The sequence below is a fragment of the Scyliorhinus torazame genome, chromosome 13 (assembly GCF_047496885.1).
Source record: "Scyliorhinus torazame isolate Kashiwa2021f chromosome 13, sScyTor2.1, whole genome shotgun sequence".
Lineage (NCBI taxonomy): Eukaryota > Metazoa > Chordata > Chondrichthyes > Carcharhiniformes > Scyliorhinidae > Scyliorhinus > Scyliorhinus torazame.
Genome location: NC_092719.1, coordinates 56,721,619 through 56,743,948, shown reverse-complemented (window position 1 = coordinate 56,743,948; position 22,330 = coordinate 56,721,619). Strand labels below are relative to the sequence as shown.

At 44.5% G+C, this 22,330-nt stretch overlaps 1 protein-coding gene across 2 annotated transcripts in view; it reads left to right on the top strand.

Annotated features, from left to right (window-relative positions):
- The window catches only part of apaf1 (apoptotic peptidase activating factor 1), a 311,250-nt gene that overhangs the window by 190,380 nt on the left and 98,540 nt on the right, over nucleotides 1-22,330 (top strand). For both annotated transcript variants that reach the window (XM_072471565.1, XM_072471564.1), the window contains exons 18-21: nucleotides 1,606-1,734; nucleotides 4,919-5,044; nucleotides 13,107-13,226; nucleotides 18,693-18,818. In XM_072471565.1, coding sequence (XP_072327666.1) covers nucleotides 1,606-1,734; nucleotides 4,919-5,044; nucleotides 13,107-13,226; nucleotides 18,693-18,818 — 501 coding nt within the window. The remainder of the gene's footprint in view (nucleotides 1-1,605; nucleotides 1,735-4,918; nucleotides 5,045-13,106; nucleotides 13,227-18,692; nucleotides 18,819-22,330) is intronic.

Genomic DNA, 22,330 nt, shown 5'->3' with positions numbered 1-22,330 from the left:
TGCGTTTTCTTCCTAGTCATTTATATATATATTAAAAAGAGCAGAGGTCTCAGTACTGATCCCTACAGAACACCACTCGTTACAAATCTCCGTTTGGAAAAACACCCTTTCACTGCTACCCTCTGTCTTCTATGGTCAAGCCAGTTCTGAATCCATCCAGGCTCGTTCACCCCTGACCCCATGTGATTTAATCTTTTGCACCAGCCTGCCATGAGGCACCTTATCAAATGCTTTACTAAAGTCCATGTAGACAACATGTAGGACGGAGGCGTTCGTAAAGGCAATGGATGAAAAGATCCTGGCAACGGTGCTGGCGCTCAGATTGGAGGAGTGCCTTCTGAGCATTGTTGGGGAGGATCAAACTGGGTTTGTGAAGGGCAGGAAGTTGTCCTCTAACATGTAGTGCCTGTTGAATGTGATCCCATCCCTGCCTGAGGGGGAAGGAGCAGGGGGTCATTGTGGTGCTGGAGGCGGGAAGGGCCTTCAATAGGGTAAAGTGGAAGTATCTGCGGTTTTGGAGCGGTTCGGGATTGGGCCCAAGTTTGTGACATAGGTGAGACTGTTATATAAGGAACCTAAGGCTAGTGTTTGCACAAATAATAAGGGTGGAGATTGGAGATTGCATTCTGAAATCTTGCCAGCACAAATCCGTTATGGCTCTTTCGTGAGATTTTGTGGCTATAACGGTATTTGGGCCCGCAGTGAACTGGCCTGCTAAATCCAGCCCATTGTCTATTTTAGCCTTTTCCTTCTTTAGGAAGCGATTAATTGAGTCTTTATTTTTTAATTGAGCAGCTTCAATAACCAATTTTGTAGAATTGTGTGACTAATGCTATGTTTAGTCACAACTATGTTTCTTTTAGTGAAGTGTCAATTTTCTTTGTGAACTCCGCATTAAACTGGAATCTTTCTTTCTCCCTTTGTACAATACAAGATTCTGATCTGTTTGTAAACTAAAATACTCAAAGTGGGTGATCATTAATCAATCCTGAATTTCTAACTCCAGTTCATGTTAAATTTGCACTGTATTAGAATGCCATGCTTCTAGTGCTGACTAAAAACCCAGCATGAAAATAGCATAAAGACAGTGCCTTCAGTATTTGTGATTTTTTTTTAAAAAATAAAGTATTTCATCCCTCTCACTATATTGGTTCATCTGCCATGAAGAAAAGAGAACAAAAGACTTGCCCCCAAGCCTCCACAAATGATACTTTTGAAACCACTTGCGGATAGGCTTGCTGTGGTTATCTAGGTAATTAATCTAGGTGTCTAGGTAATGGCCTGGTAATGTCATGTGATAAATCATGAACTTAACTCTCTCCATATGATGCAGTCTACTGCTTCACCAAGCCACCTACACATATTGTACATTTCTATGTTCACAGTGGTGCCAGAGGAGAGTTGATCCGGTACTAACAAATCTTTTTGAAAATGTGTTGCTTTTGTTTGGTACAACATTTTCTTGGCTACGTGCCTACTTGGGCTGAAATGATTTTAATGTGAGTGTTGCCCCTGCTATTTCTAGTTGCTGATTTATTTTCATTCTGTTAAGAGACCTGTTTTGCTACTTGTTTTAGTCCTACAGTGTTTTATTTTATCTTTCAGGTTTTTGATGTGATGACTGGTGACCTTATAACTGAACTAACGACAAGTAGCTGTAGCTCTATTCAGTCTTGTGATGTTTCTCTTACTGGCCCATTACTGGCAGTGGCCATGTCTCACAATTCTGTAGAGGTAAGTGGATGGAACCTCTGATCCTGCAAAGCATGCATTTATTTAGTGCCTTTAATGTCAAATAATATGTCCCAAGGCCCTTAACATAAAGAAAGTAAAAGGCCCCAATTTTATGTGGGAGAGTTCGGTGAGGAGACTGGAGCTTTGTTAATGATTTGAGAAGACCTCTGAAGGTGGAGACATACTTTGAGCAACAGAGTGGTTTATGGGGTGGGCAGGGAGTTGTGTTGGGGGGTGGAGTTTCAGAGGATAGTGTCATCTGAGAGTACTTTTAAGAAATGGGTGTTTATTAATGGGTATGGATATAAGTATCTGTAGTGAGAGTACCTTTAAGAAATGGGTGTTTATTACTGCAGTGATGTCAGAGAGTGAGTCAGCTGGGTTGTCTCAGCTTTTTACTTTCGTTTTAGGCTGTTTGCTGTAGGGTGTGTTTTAGTTTCGTTTTCAGAGCTGGATAGCTGCAGTCACAGCCAGAAGGTGTATTAGAGTCTCTCTCTGTAACCTAAAGACTGTAAATCGATCCTGGTGATTTAAAACTAATAACAGTAGTGACTTTAACCTGATGTGCTTCTGGTAAAAGGTGTTTTAAGTCTTATGGATGTTAAAAGGAAAGCTTAAAGGATTACTTAGTGTTGCATTCTTTGGGGGTTGTATTTGAATTAATGGCTGCTAAGATGTTCACTATGTTTTAAAAAGGTTAACTTGAGTTCATAGAATAAACATTGTTTTGCTTTAAACAATACTTTTCCATTTCTGCTGTACCACACCTGTAGAGTGGGCCTTGTGCTCCCCATACCACAATCAATTAAAAGTTGTGGGTCAGATGAACTCCATGATACACTTTGGGGTTCTCTAAACCCTGGCCGATAACAATAGGATTGAAGGCTTCAGCATCAATAGCTAGTTGGGAAATGCACCTAAGACTATAGCAGAAGGACAGCAAGCATGGGAGCAGACACGCTCAGAAAGGCTGGATACTAAACTGTTTCTACCTGTGAGTCAAATTTTCAGAGCCATCTCGGGGCTATGAACGGGAAAAGGCTGTTGGGCACAACCAATCCCTTCCTTTTCCAAGAATCATCCTCACCCATTCATCTTCCTTATCCACTCTAGATTCATCTTCTTGTTGTGTCTCTTTCTCCAGAAACACATTCAATATTTACATTGTCTGACTCAGCAGTTTTATCAGGGAACATTTACACTTATTAGCCTTTGGATTAAAATAAAATCTGTACGAGGTTCTTTTGTATTTCTGGCTTAGGGCAAGATCTACCTGCAGCATCGCGCTCAAATGGGCGACCGGTAGATGCTGGATGAAGCCTCTCATGGGCTTTCCGGAAGCCACTGTGCCTTGTGGGATCTACCCAAGTTCCGTGAGACGTTAAGATCAGGAACCCGCCCACAATGGCCGTGACAAAGCCGCCCTCGCTTATGTAGACCTTAAACTTACTAAGGCCGACTCACCTGGGATCTATCGGCCTCCTGGCATCTAATGGCCTCCCCAGGGCCAGATGCATTTCAGTACTGGCCCACACAAAGGTGGTCCAGGCGGAACAGCACCCTGGAGGGGGCGGTCTCCAAGGCCATTGGGGGCCTTGGGTGGTCAGGGATAGGGCAGGGTGACCCCCTGGAACATGGGCACCTTGGCACTGCCAAGCCGGCAGGAGCACTGCCAGGGTGACAGTGCAAGGGTGCCCGGTTACCGCAGGGGCACTGCCAAGGGTCACAGCCTGAGGAGGGCCATGCATATGAAAGGAGGGTGGAGGCAAGGTAGTGAGGGTAGGGGAGTGGTCCAGGGCAGGTAAGAAGCGTCCTCTGGGAGGTTGGAGGGGGTGTGGTAATGGGTGGGGTCCTGGTACAGGGGGGCCTGTAAGGGAGTTTGGGGGGTCCCCAGAGACCCCATAGCGGGGTGTCCTCGTCTGGAGGCGTGTGGAGTAATGCCCATGTGTGTGGGAGGTGACATTGCACATGGGTGGGGCGTGTGGGGGACCCTCAAACTCACTTAGAGATTGGGCACCCATTCAAGATGGCTACCCAGTCTCGGAGTTCAGCTCCCCACTGATGAAAAAAATTCCAAGTTTGGACTAAACTGGTGAGAAACTCCCCAAAAAGTGACTAAGTGTCATTTGATAGCAGTGGGAAATCTGCCTGCAGAGTCGGCAGTAAACATCCAGCAAAATCCGACACTTAGAAACATTTCCATTAGATCGTGCCCTTAGACATTTTCTATTTAAACTTGGGTCCCTTGGTATTTTGTTTCACGGTATACATGGACGAATTATGGCAATGGATTCATAAGCTTGAAGCCTTAAGGCAAGTCACCTCAAATCTCTTTCCAAAGGCTAATTATGTACAATTTCCCTAATATTTCCTCATTACCTAAATTTCCTGAGTTAGCTTTTATATTGCCTTGTATTTCATTACTCCATATTCAAGCCATGAATCACCAATATAGAAATTGTCAAAATGGTTTCCTAAAATCCAGATAAATAATAGCTGCTGCATTTCCACTAGCCCTGATATTTATGAGGAGGTGCAGCACAGTTGGGGGGGGGGGAGGCTCGCAAAGCTGGAGGTGTACAGATCCTGCTGAATCTAACAGCAGGACCTCATAATTGAGATGAGGGTTGGTGGATGGGGGAAGGGGGGGGGGGGGGGGGGCGGGGGGTCGCAGGCGATGTTGGTAATCTCAGCAGGAAAGAGAGAGGGCACAATCAGCAGAAGGATGGCTGATGGTTTCCATGAGGGGGCTTGGAATCATTCCTGATTTTCAATTTCGAACATCTCTTCCCTCACCCACCCAACCCATCTCCTGCCTGTCACAGTTAATATCAAGGTGACTATATCAGTAAATTATTTTGAAAGTCTTTATTAAGTATAGGACATGGTAAATTCACTCACTAACAATTTCTGCTTTTCAGAAACTCACCTACTATATTCCTTAATACATGTTTTGAAGTTGATTGCAACGTGTTGACTCGCATTTTATACTCGCGGTAAATAAGTAAAATTGCACTTTGACGCCTACTTATAGAATCAGAGACATTTATTTAATAAAGATGAATGCTTCAAAACCCACTTCCTGTTGATTCAAAATCAGTCAATAATTTGCATTTTCATATGTTTGTGACATGGAAATGATAAAACAGCACAAGCAATTATATTTCTGTTCATTTTCCTCTAGCTGTGGAACTTGGAGTTGCGTAAAAGAGTGGCAGACTGCAGTGGACACTTGAGCTGGGTTCATTGTGTTCAATTTTCATTGGATGGCTCAATGTTATTATCGTCTTCAGATGACCAAACTGTTAGAGTATGTAACTTTTTCTTGCATAATTCAGTAAAGGAATGGGTGTTGTGATAAATAAGAATGCACACAGAGTTGCTTTGAGTGCTATTGATCACTATTTAAACAGCAATTGTACAGCATTGGAAGTGTTCCATAAAAATGGTCCAGGAGTTTAAAAGTCCAAAATACTACTCTCCTACCCCTCGGCCACTTTGCCAGATATCTCTCTGCTTTACTCTTTTATTTGTCAACACTGTCTGCAGGCTGTTTCATTAATTAACATTATCACAGTTTATACTATCGCTTCACCCACCCTCATTTGGATCTGAGTCTATCGGCTGGATTTTGCCATAGAGTATGGAACTCTTGACATCGGGACAAAGAGCGTTCTGAGACCGCATTTAGCAGGTGTGAGATGTATAGAGCAATTTTCCTGGAGGCTGCCTCCTAATTGGCCTCCAAGCTCGATATCCAATTCCGGAAGGTGGACAGGCTCCTGATGCTGGTGGCCCATTCAGAGGGCCAGCAACCCTGTTGCCAGCCCTACCGAGTGGTTGGAGCTGCACCTCAACATGGAGGCTACTTCGCTGGCCTGCACATCAATCGTCAAATTACCGGTACCGACACTTCTGAGAATTAGTCTTGGGGGAGAACACCTTTGGCTGTGATTTCAGTTTTTCACTAATGTAACCCCATCCCTCTGTGACATGGAGACTCTGGCTCTTATGGCCCCCAGTAGGCTGCCTGCATTCAGCTCGTAACCTCACCCGTAACTGGAGCTAAAATAATGCAAATTGGCTGCCAAACTTCATACAGTGGCAGCCCATCTAGCTTCCAGCCTGCCCCCGGGATAGTTTCCTGAAGGTGGGAATGTGCTGGGGAGCTATCTCAACACAGCTCCTATTTATTTACCTGGCTCTCCCACCTCCAAACCTGCCACCTGGAGGCGGGAAGATTCAGCCCTATACCTCTGGATAAAGAGCTTCTGAGTATGTCCAATATGTTAGCATTCAATTTATATATGCCCTTTAGAATTATGAATACCTCAGGTTTCCTTTTAACTTTCTTTTCTCAGCTACAAGTATTCTGGTTTCCTTAGCCTCTCTTGATATTCCCAGTGAGTAATCTATAGGTTATTAATCGGTTGTGTTGTGTAATAGTTTTTCTAATATCAGTATATCTTCATTGTGATCTGATTAGTACACAATGCTCTAGGTGGAGATGGATCAGTGCTTTTTAAAGTGTTATTATCTCTCTTTGCTATTTGGAATTAGTGCAGTGGTTGCTCGGTGTGCCTTTCCAGATTAATCATAGTGTTTCATACCATTGTAACCATATGAGTAATGCAACTGAATTAAGCAAAGCAATGAGATTGTTAGGTTGCTAATTCCTGGAATCAGTTGATGGTTGAGTTCAGACCTTAAATTCTGTTAACTTCTAATGGTGAATGTTGATATTTTAAATGTTGGTGTATTTTAAAGCTGCAAATTTTTAATTTTTAAAGAGTTGGAAAATGCACCCCATTTGAATGCATCAGCTCCCTTTTCTCTCCTCTCTTCATGGTGAATACTCGCCGTCTACACAGTTCTACAGACACAGCACACATCCTACCTCACCCTGTTGAATGCTCTTTAAATGTGAGCTTGGACAGCAATTGTGATTTGTCCTTTCAATCATCACAGTCAAACTCAATCCTGTCTTCTCTTCCCATAAGCAGTAATTGGAAATAGGGGTTGGGGCTGATGGATCCCTACGGTAGCCGAGGCTGGTTATAGTCCCTGTGAATTGAACTAACTCTGAACAGGTGGCGGACCCAAACATCGAACTTTCTGAAAGTCTATGTGCCAGAAACACGGTGATGGAGCATTGAACCCCTAAGGTTTAGTGAAAACCCACTACTCTTTTGTTTTAAGCTCTGCTTTAATGTTCCTGAGTTGAACCCTGCCTAGGAAGTTTGAGGAAAGGCTTTTCTCATTCTCAGGTTGTTTATGTTGTGATATCTGTAAAGTTGAATTATCCATACCCTACACTGTGCTTGGCCTGAGGTGTGCAAATTTATTTTGCATTTGATGCGTTTATGCCACTACATTGCTTCAAAAGATGACCACACCACTCATTTGAAATGCATCCACACCTAATACGCTGGCTATATTTAAATCCGTGTCTGCATGTATTAACTTCCCTGCATATTTTAAATAGACTCCATCCTACACTCAAATTAAACTTTGAAATGGAGCAGTCAAATTAACTCTCATTCCTTGACGTACATTGAGAAATTTTCCAGGATCACCAGCACGGTTTATCGCAAGCCTATCTTCACTGGTCAATATACACAAGTTGGGATTTTTATAGTTCCACATGCTTTAAGATTGACCTCATCAGTGACCTTGTAAAGAGGGTCCAAGCTATTTGCTCATGATGCAAGCTTGATACCGAAATAGGGCACATCAAAGACACCCTGCGGGATAATGTTTACGTTGATCAGATCACTGTCTATCTCACAAACTCATGAAAGAGCCTAAGGCCTTCACTTTCAACCCTGAAACGTGCCGTCTACCTAAGATAACCCTGAAAGGGTAAGGTATCTCAAACATTTGAGCAAAAGGTGAAGCCAGCCATTTCACATTGCTACAATGGTGTATTCACCACTAACTGGATGCTGCCATCATGCCCAAAGAGACATTTAGCCTATCTAAGTAATATGGTATATGAATTACAGTGACAGTGGAATGCAAGGTATGTAGGCTGTATGTCTCAATGATTGGTGGATCTTATCAAACCGCATGTTCCTTCCACTGTTCGCAACGGGCAGGGTACAGACCGTACCCAACCAGCCCGTATGTGAAAGACTCAAAACACAGTGTTCAACACTAGATGTGATTCCACAATTGGATGACATTTGCCAATCCTGTGTGCTAAGAATTACACTGACAATCAAATTAAGATTGCTATTTGGGCTCACATTATGGTGGATTTCCATGTGCTGGAATCTACAGGACCCTGTTCTTTCCAGACAGAAAGAACATGTATACACATTGCACCTGTTTTAGGTAAACAACACAAGAGAGAGCCATTCGCTGGGTCATTCTTCAATACTATGACCAATCAGAATCAAGCTGCCTTGTTTAAATTTTCAACCAGTGCTTGGCAGTTAACTGTCAGTCACCATTAACTGATGCATTCACCATAGTAATGCCAATCCGAGTCCATTTGCCAACCAATTAGCGCACTCGTCCTAGGCAGTATAATGTTGTTGTTTCCCCTGACATTGGTATTCTCGCGATTGTCCTGATGAATGCAAGACGAAAATCTTTGACAAAATGTATTTTTTCACCAATATTAATTTTACCCCATTTGTTTTTGACATTAAATGTGAGAAAACAATGGATCTTAAAGACTTCCGGTGACGGCGGGCGGGAGGCGGCCGCACAATGGAGGGCTCCCGGTCGGCAACGGCATTTTCGGGGTTTTAAGCCCGGTCCCAGGGTCCGTGGAGGCGGCAGAAGAAGGGAGAAGGCACGGAGGAGGCACAGTGGAGACACAGGAGGAAAAAAGGAACCAAGAAAAATGTCGAGGGTGAGCAAGAAAACGGCCGGAAAAAAAAACAGCTGGAGGTCCATCGGGGAGTGGAAAGGTCACCAGGAAAAATGGAGGCTGGAGCACCAGGGAAGGCCGCACTGCTTACGGCTGAAGAAATAACTAAGGTGATGGCTGCGGAATTTGAAAAGCAGTTGGCGCAGATTGCGAAATGCATGGAGACGGTGAGGAAGGAGATGAGGGAGGTTTTGAGTGTGCTGGTGGAGGAGGCGGTTTCCCCGGTGAGGACGGAGGTGGCGAGCGCAGTGGCGGAGGTGCGAGAGCAAGGGGAGGCGCTGAAGGAAGTGGAGGAGACGTTATTGCAGCACGGTGATCAACTTGCCTCGATGGGGAAAGAGATGCAGAAGGTGATGGATACTAACAAGGATCTGCGAGGAAAAATGGAAGACCTGGAAAACAGATCTAGGCGACAGAATTTGAGGATTGTGGGGCTGCCCGAAGGAGTTGAAGGACCGAAGCCGACTGAGTACTTTGCCGCGATGCTGGCAAAATTATTGGGGGAGGGGGAGGATCCCTCCCGATATGAACTGGATCGGGCTCATCGGTCGTGGAGGCCTATACCAAAGGCGAGTGAGCCGCCAAGGGCAGTGACTCTGTGCTTCCGTAGGTACAGGGTGAAGGAGAAGGTCCTGAGCTGGGCCAAGCAGAAGCGGGTGGTGCAGTGGGCTGGAGCTGGTATACGTGTATACCAGGACTTTACGGTGGAGCTGGCAAGGAGGCGGGCTGCCTTCAACCGGGTGAAGAGGGCACTGTACATTAGCAAGGTGCGGTGCGGCATTGTATATCCAGTGAAGCTGAGGGTGACTTACAAGCTCAGGGACTTTTATTTTGGAACGGCGGAAGCAGCGGAGGAGTTTGCGAAAGCAGAAGGACTGTGGCAGAACTGACAAATTGAGGAATGGCCATGTGCCGATGTAACCTCATGACTGTATTTTCTTCTTTTTTGTATCACTGCGCGCGGATGTAGAGATTAAAGGAGCCAATGTGGTATATATTTGGACAAGGGCAGGGACGGGACTTTCACTCGAAATGAGAGTTCTTTGGGGTGTAGGTGGATATGAGGGGTTTGTGTGCTAAAAGGGGATCTTTGGGCTTTCCTAGGGCCGGGCAAGTGTGAAAGGGACCCGGGCGGGGGCCCCCACGCTGGCCGGTTTAAGCCGGCCAGTGAACGTGAGTGAGGTGGGGGGAGGGACTGCGGCCATCGGAGCCTGGCAGAACAGGGTCCGAGTGGTCAAGCCGGGGTGGAAAGTTGGGGGGAAGGAACCGAGGTTGGGAGGAGGAGTTTTACAAGAGGCAGTGGACAGGAGGAGCTGGAGACCTGCGGTGGGAGGACTGGGGTGTGGGGGGTGGGGGGATGGGGGAGAGCTGTGTAAGATTAAAGGTGACTACGGGTAATCCCTGATTCCTTTTTGCCATTTGTTTATGTAAACATGCGGGTTGAGGTTTGGGGGTTGGTGGGTAGATGGGATCGTTGTTATTATGGGGACTGACATATCTTGCTGATTATTGTTTATTGTTGATGGATGTAAATGTGGGAGAAAATGTGAAAAAGGAGAATACATTTTTTTTTTTTAAAAACCAAAAACAATGGATCTTAAAAAATATAATAATCAGTGGTTATATTAGATTCCATCTGTAGTTTTTTTGTTCAAATGTTGCTACTATGGAGCAGTGATCACTCCCATTGATAACGACTTTTAAGGCTTCCTCTAGCTATTGTCTAAGGCTAAACCAGATTATTTATAGCCTTAGTGTCCTATTCCTAACCTCCCCTGAACTAAGCTTCCAAACCCTTATCCTCTCCATCGCAAAGATAGAGATTTTTTTCACCTGTTTTATTGCCCACTTTTGCCCCTATCTCTGCCCATATGCCACGTAGGCCCTTATTCAAACTTTAATAACCTCCAGCCTTAAATATTAACATCAAAATTATTTTCTTTAATTACCTAACTGGATTGGATGAAAAGGTAGGGGATTGGGATGGGCTGAATAGCCTAATTCTGTGCTGTAATCATTCTATGATGTTCTACCATTCCAATGATCTGCTGCTGGCCTCCACTCCACCACATTACACCAACTTCAGTTTGTCTACTATTGCTGCCTGTGTCCTGTGCAGCAACAGTCATCCCTGTCCTTGTTAACAATATAGGCTTATTGGTCCCACAGTGCATCACATTTAAGAATCTTTAAAAAAAAAAAAAAAAAATTTTTATTAAAAGTTTTCATAAAATATCAATAACAAAATGGGAAAGAAAAAAGATCCCAACAGCGTTAAGTACAAAACATAATCTAAAAAAGCAACCCCCCAAACCCCTCCCCCCTGTACATAAATAATAAATTAACATTAACACCCCGACTTAACACAACAGGTGTATACACCCCCTCAGACCCTCCATTGTAAATAACATAAACAAAAATAAAGTAAACCCCCCCCCGCCCCGAGCTGCTGCTGCCATTGACCAATGTCTATCGTTCTGCCAGAAAGTCTAAGAACGGTTGCCACCGCCTAAAGAACCCTTGTACCGACCCTCTCAAGGTGAATTTCACCCCCTCCAATTTAATGAACCCTGCCATACCGCTGATCCAGGATTCCACGCTTGGGGGCCTCGCATCTTTCCACTGAAGGAGAATCCTTCGCCGGGCTACCAGAGACGCAAAGGCAGGAATTCCGGCCTCTTTCGCCTCCTGCACTCCCGGCTCCTCTGCCACCCCACATATCGCGAGCCCCCAGCCCGGTCTGACCCTGGATCCTACACATTTAAGATTCTTAAACTTATAACATATACATAGAACATACAGTGCAGAAGGAGGCCATTCTGCCCATCAAGTCTGCACCGACCCACTTAAGCCGTCACTTCCACCCTATCCCCGTAACCCAATAACCCCTCCGAACCTTTTTGGGCACTAAGGGCAATTTACCATGGCCAATCTACCTAACCTGCACGTCTTTGGATTGTGGGAGGAAACCGGAGCGCCCGGAGAAAACCCACGCAGACACAGGGAGAACGTGCAGACTCCACACAGACAGTAACCCAGCGGGAAATCGAACCTGGGACCCTGGCGCTGTGAAGCCACAGTGCTATCCACTTGTGCTACTGTGCTGCCCATGTTTAAATTCTACTTGGCTACTAGTCCATTAGTTGAAAATTGCACTCATTTTTTAAAAAGATCATTGCAACACATTGAGGTCTTGAGATTGATGGGCATTTATTTTGCCTTCCAAAACTTTGAAATTTGTTTTTGAATTTAATTTTGAAAAGCACTCATATGATGGTGTTATTGACACTTGGTGCCAAGTCTTAGAGTACAGTTGATGCTGCATTGGGAATACATTTCATTTGTTCAGTTGCACAAGAACTGTCACTTTCGTCATTATGACTACATCAACACAATGGCATAGCCTTGTAGCAACTGTATCAGGAGTTAGAAAGTCATTGTGCTCAATTTCTGCTAAAAATGGTCTGCATTGCAATAATTTTGTAACAATAATATCTTTTTCTCTATAAATTTAGAGCACCCAATTTGTTTTCCCCAATTAAGGGGAACGTTAGCATGGCCAATTCACCTACCCTGCACATCTTTGGATTGTGGCGGTCAGACCCACGCGGACACGGGGAGAATGTGCAAACTCTACATGGGCAGTGACCCGGGGCCGGGATCGAACCTGGGTCCTTGGTGCCGTGAGGCAGCAGTGCTAACCACTGTGCCACTGTGCTGTCCCTTGTAACAGTAATAAATACTGCTGCTTCCAAATACCTTTATACTGTGAAGAAATTTAACTTGTTTCACTGTCATCATTCAAATTTTCCCCAGGCCAAAAATATTGAATGGAGTCAGTGACTTGTCTGGGGAAATCACTTGTAATAAAAGTTGGTCCTCTTTGGACTAAATAGTTATTATTGCATATGTATAATTTGCTGCGTTCTATTAACATTTCAAACCATACCTACTTGGCAGGTGGTGGAAGGAGTCACTTCGAACAATAAACATGAGCAAATGAGTTACCTTCTATACTTCAAAAGTTAATGAAGTGTATTGCAGAACAGCCATTTCTGTCTTCAGACTCCTGTGCTCAGTTCTACACTGGCTGCTGATTAATGGTGGACTCTTCACTCACCTGCAAATGCTGACTGATTTGTTTCGTGCAACCTTCTGTCAGTTGCACACTGATATACATACATCATTTTCAAGCTGCTACACATTAGTAATTTCCACCTAAACCGCTCTGCTTATGTCTTGTGTAAATGCAAAAGTTGCAATGTTGTCTTCCTTCCTGTGAATCTTTTGTGGATATCAAAGAAATTACAAGCCAGCAAGCTGGTGCTGAGCTTCACAATATTGCTTTTATATCTTTTGAGCTTTTTCATGAAACCTAATGTAATTTTGTTCCAGAAAAATGGTTACATTGTATTTTGAGAATAGGTCACAGCAGTAAAGGATGCAAGAAGTTACTTGTTATTACACCTTGTACTACATTTTGTTTTGACAGCTATGGGACACTAATAAAGTGCATAGTTCCTCTGCTGTTTCCTTGGTGCGAGATATGGATGCAATATTCCAAGAGGATGAAGTCATTGTTCTGGTGTCTGATAATAAAAAATGTTTACAGGTGAGCAACCTTTTATGTTCCACCAGAAAGTCCATGTTTTGGTCTCACAATAGCATCCAACGTTTTTCTATTTAACCAGCTCTCCTCAGAATGAAGCATTAATTCAGATTTTGAGGCCAGTGGCGCAACGATGACACTAATTACCTTCCTCGGAATAAAAACTGCCAAGGGGATTCACTGATCACTGTGGTGTGATTTCCCCTTTCCCGTTATCAGTTTGGAACCAAGTCAAAGGGATTTCCAGAAGTTCAGCAACAGCAATGTCATCAGGCACAGTAAGGAACCAATCTCGTTTAGGTATTCCCACAAACAGGAAACCAGGAATTAGACATTTTAAAGAGAGTAATAGAAATGATTGAAACATACACATGAAAATGTACACAAGTATTTTGCAGTCCGTGATAAGCAAGGGCAGTCACCACTGACCTCTAAGAGAACGGCCCCAAAAGATCTAGCAATCTTCACGGTGGGCATTACCCCTTTCCTAAAGCAGTTTAACTTTGCGCCAAACCAAGATGATGTGTTAGTGTGCAGCTACAATAATGTCAGTACGCAGGTAGGCAACTAATCAAATTGAAGTACTTATGCACAGCAAAATAGGAAATTAAAAGCATTTAATTTCTTTCATTTTAAAATTTTTAGATAGTAAAATAAATGTACACCTATATTAATGTAGAAGTTAAATTAAAGATAAACAGACTTAAAAGATAAAATGCATGTTTTTAAATAAAGATGTGGAATCAACATTCCACTGATATAAACTTAGTTTTTCAGGACAGTAATTATTAATGTAGCGTGTGGTTTAAAAATCTAGTGCCACCTCATTCAACAAGACTTAATTTTTTTCAAAAGATTATACACTGAGACTAACTGTGTAGAAGTAGGAGATCTCTCTGAATCCCAATTGCCAGGAATATTTCACTCTGAAAATCTCGACACTGCCCTATGGAGAGTGTAAACTCACGGACAGCGACATCTAGATTTCTTCATAATTCTGTGCAGGTATGAGCTCCCAAAGTTACTATCAATTCAGTGGAGCAATGACCAAGAACACTGACAGATTTACAGTCTTCACGGCAGCAACATTGACAACTAACTCGAGGTGAAGGCTCCACAAATATCCCCATTCTAAGCGAGGGGATATCTGGCAAAGCCTCCCCGAGGACCATGGGAAAACCATTGTCGATCTCCCCATGGGACTTGTGGAGTACGAGCTTCCCAGTTAAGGGGCTGAGGCCACCAGCTGGAGCGTGTTAGACCTACATATAAAGCATGTGCAAGCATGGCCCGAGCTGTTGGTTGTCAGAACAGGGACTGGATTGGTATCGAGTTACTGCCACAGGCGGAATATTGTACATATTCTAATAAATCCTTGTTCCACTACAGCTGGCTTCCTCAGTTACTAAACTGGCAACAAGGACAAAGGAAACTTTGGACTCGCTTGTGGAACTGCCCAGTTACCCCGGATGATTATCCCAGAACGAGTGGACATAAAGTTCAAGATGCCACTGTTTGGCACGTTAGAAGCCTTTGACACAGGCCTGGAAGACTGCAGCCCATATGCTAAGCGCATGAGATACATCTTCCAGGCTAATGGTATTTTGGGGGAAGACCATCAGAAAGTCATCCTCCTAACCGCCTGCAGGACCCCGACGATTGGAATTATAAAGAGTCCCACTTACCTGGCTGCACCAGATGCCAAATCGTTTGGCGAGCTGGTCACATTGGTAGCTGAACATTATGACCCTAAACCTTCTGTTATCATGCAGCAGTAGAGGTTGAACACTCCGGTTGAATCGGTCACTGACTTCTTGAGCCGCTTTAGGCAACTGGCAGAGCATTGTGAGTTTGGGTTGTTCCCCCTCTGAAATGTTGGGGGGGATAGGCTGTGATGTGTTGGGTAAGCTGGGTCTGCAAGGACTGCGTTTACTGTAGCTGGGAGAGACAGGCTTCCAACACTTGAAGAAATCATAGAATGTACAGTGCAGAAGGAGGCCATTCGGCCCATCGAGTCTGCACCGGCTTGTGAAAGAGCATCCTACCCAAGGTCAACACCTCCACCCTATCCCCATAACCCAGTAACCCCACCCAACACTAAGGGCAATTTTGGACACTAAGGGCAATGTATCATGGCCAATCCACCTAACCTGCACTTCTTTGGACTGTGGGAGGAAACCGAAGCACCCGGAGGAAACTCACGCACACACGGGGAGGATGTGCAGACTCCGCACAGACAGTGACCCAAGCCGGAATTGAACCTGGGACCCTGGAGCTGTGAAGCAATTGTGCTATCCACTATGCTACCGTGCTGCCCACAATGCAACTCTATTTTATTAAACTCTTAACTATTAAACATACTTTAACTGACACTCTGCTGAGTTGACTGGAGACCTGAGGCTAACCTGACCAGACTATCTTACTACCACATGGTGGATGTTCTAGTTGTTGCTCACAGGCTCTGACTGTCTCAGAGGCTGCATCCCAAGAGAGCGGGAAAACTAGTGCCCTCTGGTTTTATAGTGGCCGTGTCCTGTCTGGTAATTGGCTGCTGTGTTCTGTATGTTCATTGGTCAATCAATGGCTGTCTGTGCACCATCATATACTTGTGTGCATATTATGACAGGCTGGTTTTTGGGATAAACACGGCCACTCAGAGGAAACTTGGCAGAGCCCACATTAGATTTGAAACAGACCATCAAGCTGTCACTGTCTCATGAACACACAGATAAAAGGGTGCAAGAGCTGCAGATGTCCATGGACTGTGGCGTCCCTAGTTTTGCCTGCCCTCCGTTTCGAACTCCCACTGCGTCACGTGGCAATGCAGGTCAGGCCAGATCACGTCCCAAAGAGCAACTCCAGAGGAATCTCCGCAGCCAGGACAAGCAATTAGTAGCCGCCGGTGACTTGCGGAATACCTCCCACAAGGATGAAGGGGCGAGCCAGCCACATTGCCAAATGTATGGTCAGAGATCACGTGATGACCTGAGCCGCCAAATTCAGCGCAGAGAGCACAGTCCAAGACAGCTGCGGAGATCACTGCGAACCAGGGGCCTTGTATGTAACCCCCCCCCCAGATGAGAATGAATGAAGGGGTCCACGTTCCTCATCATCATGGACGTCCACTCAAAGTGGCTTGATGTGTACAAGATGGCCTCGACGATGTCGAGAACTGTGGTAGAACAGCTCCAGTGTTCGTTCAGCACCCATGGGTTCCATGAGGTCCTGGTGACGGACAATGGACGCCATTCGCGAGCGAGTAGTTTGCAAAACAGAATGACATCCAGCCCATACCAATCCTCATTTAACGGCCTGCCAGAGAGGGCGGTCCAAACTTTCAAAAGGGCATAAGACAACAAACCACTGGCTCCATGGATACGCAACTGGCGTTTCTTTTTAACTACCGCATGACGCCACAAGTGATGAGGGAAATAGCCACTACAGAACTGCTGATGGGCTGAAGGTTTAGAACCTGGTTGAGCCTCACATTTCAGAACCTCAGTCAGAGAGTGGATGTGCAGTAGGAGGCGCAGAGGCAACACCATGTCCGGAGGATGCCAGGGTGGCAGTTTCACTCTGGGGACGCAGTCTATGCCCCCAAATTTGGAGATGGGTACTTTGGCTCTCAGGTGTCGTGCGGAGAGAACAAGGACCAGTCTCCTACAAAGTTAGGATTCAGGGGAGAGTTCAGCGGAAGCATTTGTACCACCTCAAGAAGCGGGAGTCCATGCTATACGATGTACAGCCACCAGTATTGATGTCCCCTCCGTACTAGGAACCGCCTCTCACCCATAGAACCTGCTATCTATATCCCAGACCAGCAGGATGAGGATGGCTCCAGCTCAGAAATGGGAACTAATGTCCATTTGAAGCACTGCTGCCTCACAGCTCCATGGTCCTGAGTTCAAATCGGACTCTGGTGACTGTATGGAACATAGAACATACAGTGCCATTCGGCCCATCGAGTCTGCACCGACCCACTTAAGCCCTCACTTTCACCCTATCCCCAACACCCAATAACCCCTCCTAACCTTTTTGGTTACTAAGGGCAATTTATCATGGCCAATCCACCTAACCTGCATGTCGTTGGACAGTGGGAGGAAACCGGAGAACCCGGAGGAAACCCACGCAGACACAGGAAGAACGTGCAGACTCCGCTCAGACAGTGACCCAGCGGGGAATCGAACCTGGGACCCTGGCGCTGTGAAGCCACAGTGCTATCCACTTGTGCTGCCTAAAGTTTCCATGGAGTTTGCACTTTCTCCCCCTGTCTGCGTGGGTTTCCTCCCACAGTCCAAAGGTGTGCAGGTTAGGTGGATTGGCCATGCAAAATTGCCCCTCAGTGTCCAAAAGGTTAGGTGGGGTTACGGGGACAGGGTGGGGATGTGGGCTTATGTAGGGTGCTCTTTCCAAGGACTGGAACAAACTTGATGGGCTGGGTGGCCTCCTTCTGCACTATACATTCTATGAAGTATCCGTGTAAATGGGCAACGTTGTGCCCAGGACCGAAGTCTCGGGGATAAAACTTCAGAGGTCGGCCACAAAAGGTGGCCGACAAACGGATATACAACGCCCGACCCAGAACCACCGCAAGCTGAAGCACAGCCTCGGGCAAAGCGGCGCAGAAGGCCCCCACTGTTGGCAGCCGAAGGAGAGCTTTTGGATGGTCTTTGTGGAGGTTTCGACACCCCTCTTCCCCAATGTCAATCTCCCCATGGGACTCGTGATGTACGAGCTTCCCAGGTAGGGGGCGAAGGCCAGTCAGCTGGAGCTTGTTAGACCTACATATAAAGCCGGCCCAAGCAGGGCCCTGAGATGTTGGTTGTTCCAACAGGCACTGGATTGGGAGAGTTACTGCTGTGGGCAGAGTATTGTACATAGTCCTAATAAATCCTTGCTCCTCAGTTACTAAAAGCTCAAAAGGCTGAAGCATTTGCACCCAGAAGTGCCGAGTGGATGATCCATTTTGGTCTCCTGAGGTCCTCTGGATTACAGATGCCCGTCTTCAGTGAATTAAATTAACTCTGTGACATCAGGCAACAACTGGAGGCACTCGATACTGAAAAGGCATGGGCCTTGACAACATTCTTGCATTAGCACTGAAGACGGGTTCCAGAACTAGCCACAACCTTCGCCCGGCTATTCCAGTGCAATTACAGCATTGGCATCTACTCAACAATGTGGAAAATTGCCCACATATTTCCTGCTTACAAATTTGGATCTGCCCATTAACCAACCACCCCATCAACCTTCTCACAATCAAGAGCAAAATTGACTACGTTGACTTTAGTAGGATCATTAAGCACCCGTCTATGGAATCTGTTACATATTGCTCCTGTCTGTTTAGGAAACAACCATTTTAACAATCCTACCAGTGTCTGCATCATTTTGAATGTTTTGTCATCTTCATTTTGCCTTTTAGTGGCAAAAATAATTTTGATATTAACTTTTTTTTTGTATTTGCCACAGCTAATCAATGGAAAAACCGGTGATGTGATGTGTCAAAGTGAGGTCCAGAACTCGCGTATTCGTTGTTGCTGCCTTAATCAGCACATTAATTTGGCTGCATTTGGATGTGGAGATGGAATCTTAAAGGTAGAGTTGCTGGATTTGATGTGCATGCCTTTTCAATGCCAGTAAGGAATTATAACTTCTGTATTTGTAACCATGACAATAACACTTGTGTCTATTTTCTTGTTTACAAATAAAAATTGGCTGACCTTCGTAGTCCTATGCGATAATGCTATTGGGTCTGAGTGAGCGTATGACTTGGGTGACCTTCAACCTCACTATGGGAAAAAATATGGGTGAACACTTTCAAAAATGGCTTTTAATTTGGAGACATTTCCCAACCTATATCCCTAATTTCTATTTTCTGGAGCTTGCTGATGATTCATTGTACAAAATTGTCATAAGCATGTATAAAACTGGAGCATGGCAAATAAATTATTAATTTCACTTTCCAGTAAAGTAGTTTTTTTTCCTCTTGCTACGGTTGTTTCTGCACATTCTGCTGTTTTACATTTATCTTGCTTTTTTTAAAACTACCTCTTACCTCCTTCTGTGTTTTCTCCTTCCACATACTATTTCCAAGTCAATAGGGGAGGCTGACAATCTGTTCCTGCAGTTTTGCCAGCTGCTGGGATGTGCACAAAACCAACCCAGGATGACTTTGTCCTTCTCTAAAGGGCTACGTACTGACCTGTCATCCCTCTCGCTCCATGGTATACTCTGATTCAAAGGAGCAGGTGTATAAGCCCATATCCAAACTCTGTGTAGTCCAGTGTGTTGCTCTTATTCAGTGCCAAACAGTCCATTTCCTTATCTGATTACATTAAAAATTCTATGCTTGACTTGGTGACCTGATGTTTTGTTGGCTCTCGTGCTTGTGGCAGACTTGATTTTGCTTGGTTTAAAATTGATGTGAATCCTTCAGGCTATTGTGATCTTATTATTTGTCCCTAAAGCACCTTTTTAAATCATAGTCCGAATTAAGTCTGTAAAATTTCACCTTGAATTTCCACAGAAGTTTTGATCCACGTCATTTATTTGTTTTAAGAATATTCCATGAAAATAAAACTAGTAGGAGGTGAGGAGAGACCGAGACAAGAACATCAATGCGCTATTAACTGACGAGCAGCCATTACTTGTAAATTGAACAGTGCACCTTTGTTAAAACTAACAAGCAAAATGTTTTATCAGGCACAGGAACATTATTTAACGTCGATCACACATCCAATTGATCCAGCTACCCGAAAGTATTTCATGTAAGCATTAGCAGCAAATGGTTTCCAATTTTTCTAACTTAGTAATCAATAATTATGCAACTTTATAAATTCAAAAATGAATTAATCAGAGAGAGCCAGTGTGGCTTTGTCAAAGATAAATCATGACTGAGCAAGATAATTTTTTGAGGTTACCAATAAGTTGGAAAAAGAAGAGTTTATGGGTGGAAATTATACAGACTTCCAGATAGCATTCGATAAGGCTCCGAACAAGATCATTGGTTCTGTACAGCATTAGAGGTTATCCTTTTGCTAGAGTTGGTAATTGGTTGGCAGGTAGGCCCGATGGAGAGTCGGAATGAAGAGTATGCAATTTGATTGGTAGAATGTGGCAGGTGGTGTTCCTAGTGATCTGTCCTGGATCATCAATGTTTATTGATAAGTTAATGATTGGGCTAGAGGAACAAGGAGTTGAATATCTATGATATTAGATGACACTTGACAATCACAAGTAAGTAGTCCATTTGGGAGCAGGAATTTGCAAAGATACATGTGCAGAATAAGTGAGATTGCAAGACGGTGGCAGATGGAATTTTAATATGGGCAAATGTGAGGTCATCTACTTTGGACCTAAGAATGATAAGTTGGAATATTTTCTCCAGAACGATGGCACTGCTCCCTCACAGGGCCAACTTCTGCTATTGGGCAGGAAGTCTGAGAACACGCACGAACAGACTCAAAAACAGCTTCTTGCCCGCTGTTACTAGACTCCTAAACGACCCTCTTATGGACTAACCTGATTAACACTACACCCCTGTATACTTCATCCGATGCCGGTGTTTATGTTGTTACATTGTGTACCTTGTGTTGCCCTATTATTATGGGCCACGGTTTAGAGAACACCAAAGTGTATCATGGAGTTCATCTGACCCACAACTGTTAATAGATTTTGGTTATGAGGAGCACAAGGGCCCACTTTCCAGGTATTATGCAACAGAGATCTTAAGTATTTTTAAACAAAACAATGTTTATTCTATGAATCCAGTTAACATTTTATAAACATATAGTAAATATTTTATCAACTACCAACACAAATGCCCCCCCCCCCCAAAGATACAGTACTCTATAGGTAACCCTTAATAACCTTCCTAACAACATCCATAAGCCAAACACCCTTTTCTACAAAACAGTAGGTTTGAATTCCTTACAGAACACCGGTATTATTTTGAAGTTATCAAGTGGGCAGCACGGTAGCACAAATGGATAGCACTGGCTTCACAGCGCCAGGGTCCCAGTTCGATTCCCCGCTGGGTCACTGTCTGTGCGGAGTTTGCACGTTCTCCCCGTGAGTTTCCTCCGGGTGCTCCGGTTTCCTCCCACAGTCCAAAGACGGGCAGGTTAGGGGGATTGGCCATGATAAATTGCCCTTGGTGAACAAAAAAGGTTAGGAGGGGTTATTGGGTTCCGGGGATAGGGTGGAAGTGAGGGCTTAAATGGGTCGATGCAGACTTGATGGGCCGAATGGCCTCCTTCTGCACTGTATGTTCTATGTTCTGCTCTGGAGACATTCTTTAGCATGAAAAGAGAGAGACCAAAAGTACACCTCCTTTGTTTGAATGCAACTCCCAACTGAAAACGAAACCAAAAACCTCAGAGCCACAAAGCAGCTTCCAGCTCAAAACGAAAGTAAAAGACAGAATCACAGCCCAGCTCCACCCACACAGTGACATCATTGCAGCCATTTGATAAAACACACTTTTCTTAAAGGGACCCTCACATGACACTATTATGTATTTTCTTTTTATTTTCTTTTCTTTTCATGTGCTTAATGATCTGTTGAGCTGCTCGCAGAAAGAAATTTTCACTTGTACCTCGGTACAAGTGACAATAAACCAATTCAATCTAATCCAGTACCCGGATTCAATACCGGCCTTGGGTGATTGTGTGGAATTTGCACATTCTCTCCATGTCGACGTGGGTTTCCTCTAAGTGCTCTCGTTTACTCCCATAGTCCAAAGATGTGGAGGTTAGATAAATTGTACCTTAGTGTCCCAAACATATTAGGTGGGGTTACGGTGTTATGAGGATAGGGCAGGGGCGTGGGTAGAATGCTCTTTCGGAGGGTCTGTGCAGGCTCGATGGACCAAATGGCATCCTTCTGCAGCATAGGGATTCTAAATGGTGAGAAACTCCAAACAGTTGAAGAGCAAAGAAATTAGAATTCCAACTACACAACTTGCATTAATACAGCTCCTTAAATATTGTATCATGTCCAAAGACACTTCACAATAGTGTTGTCAAACAAGATTTGGCACTGAGCCACACCACCAAGGAGAGATTAAGGTAGATAAGGTTATGAGGACAGTTTGCATAAACCTTCCC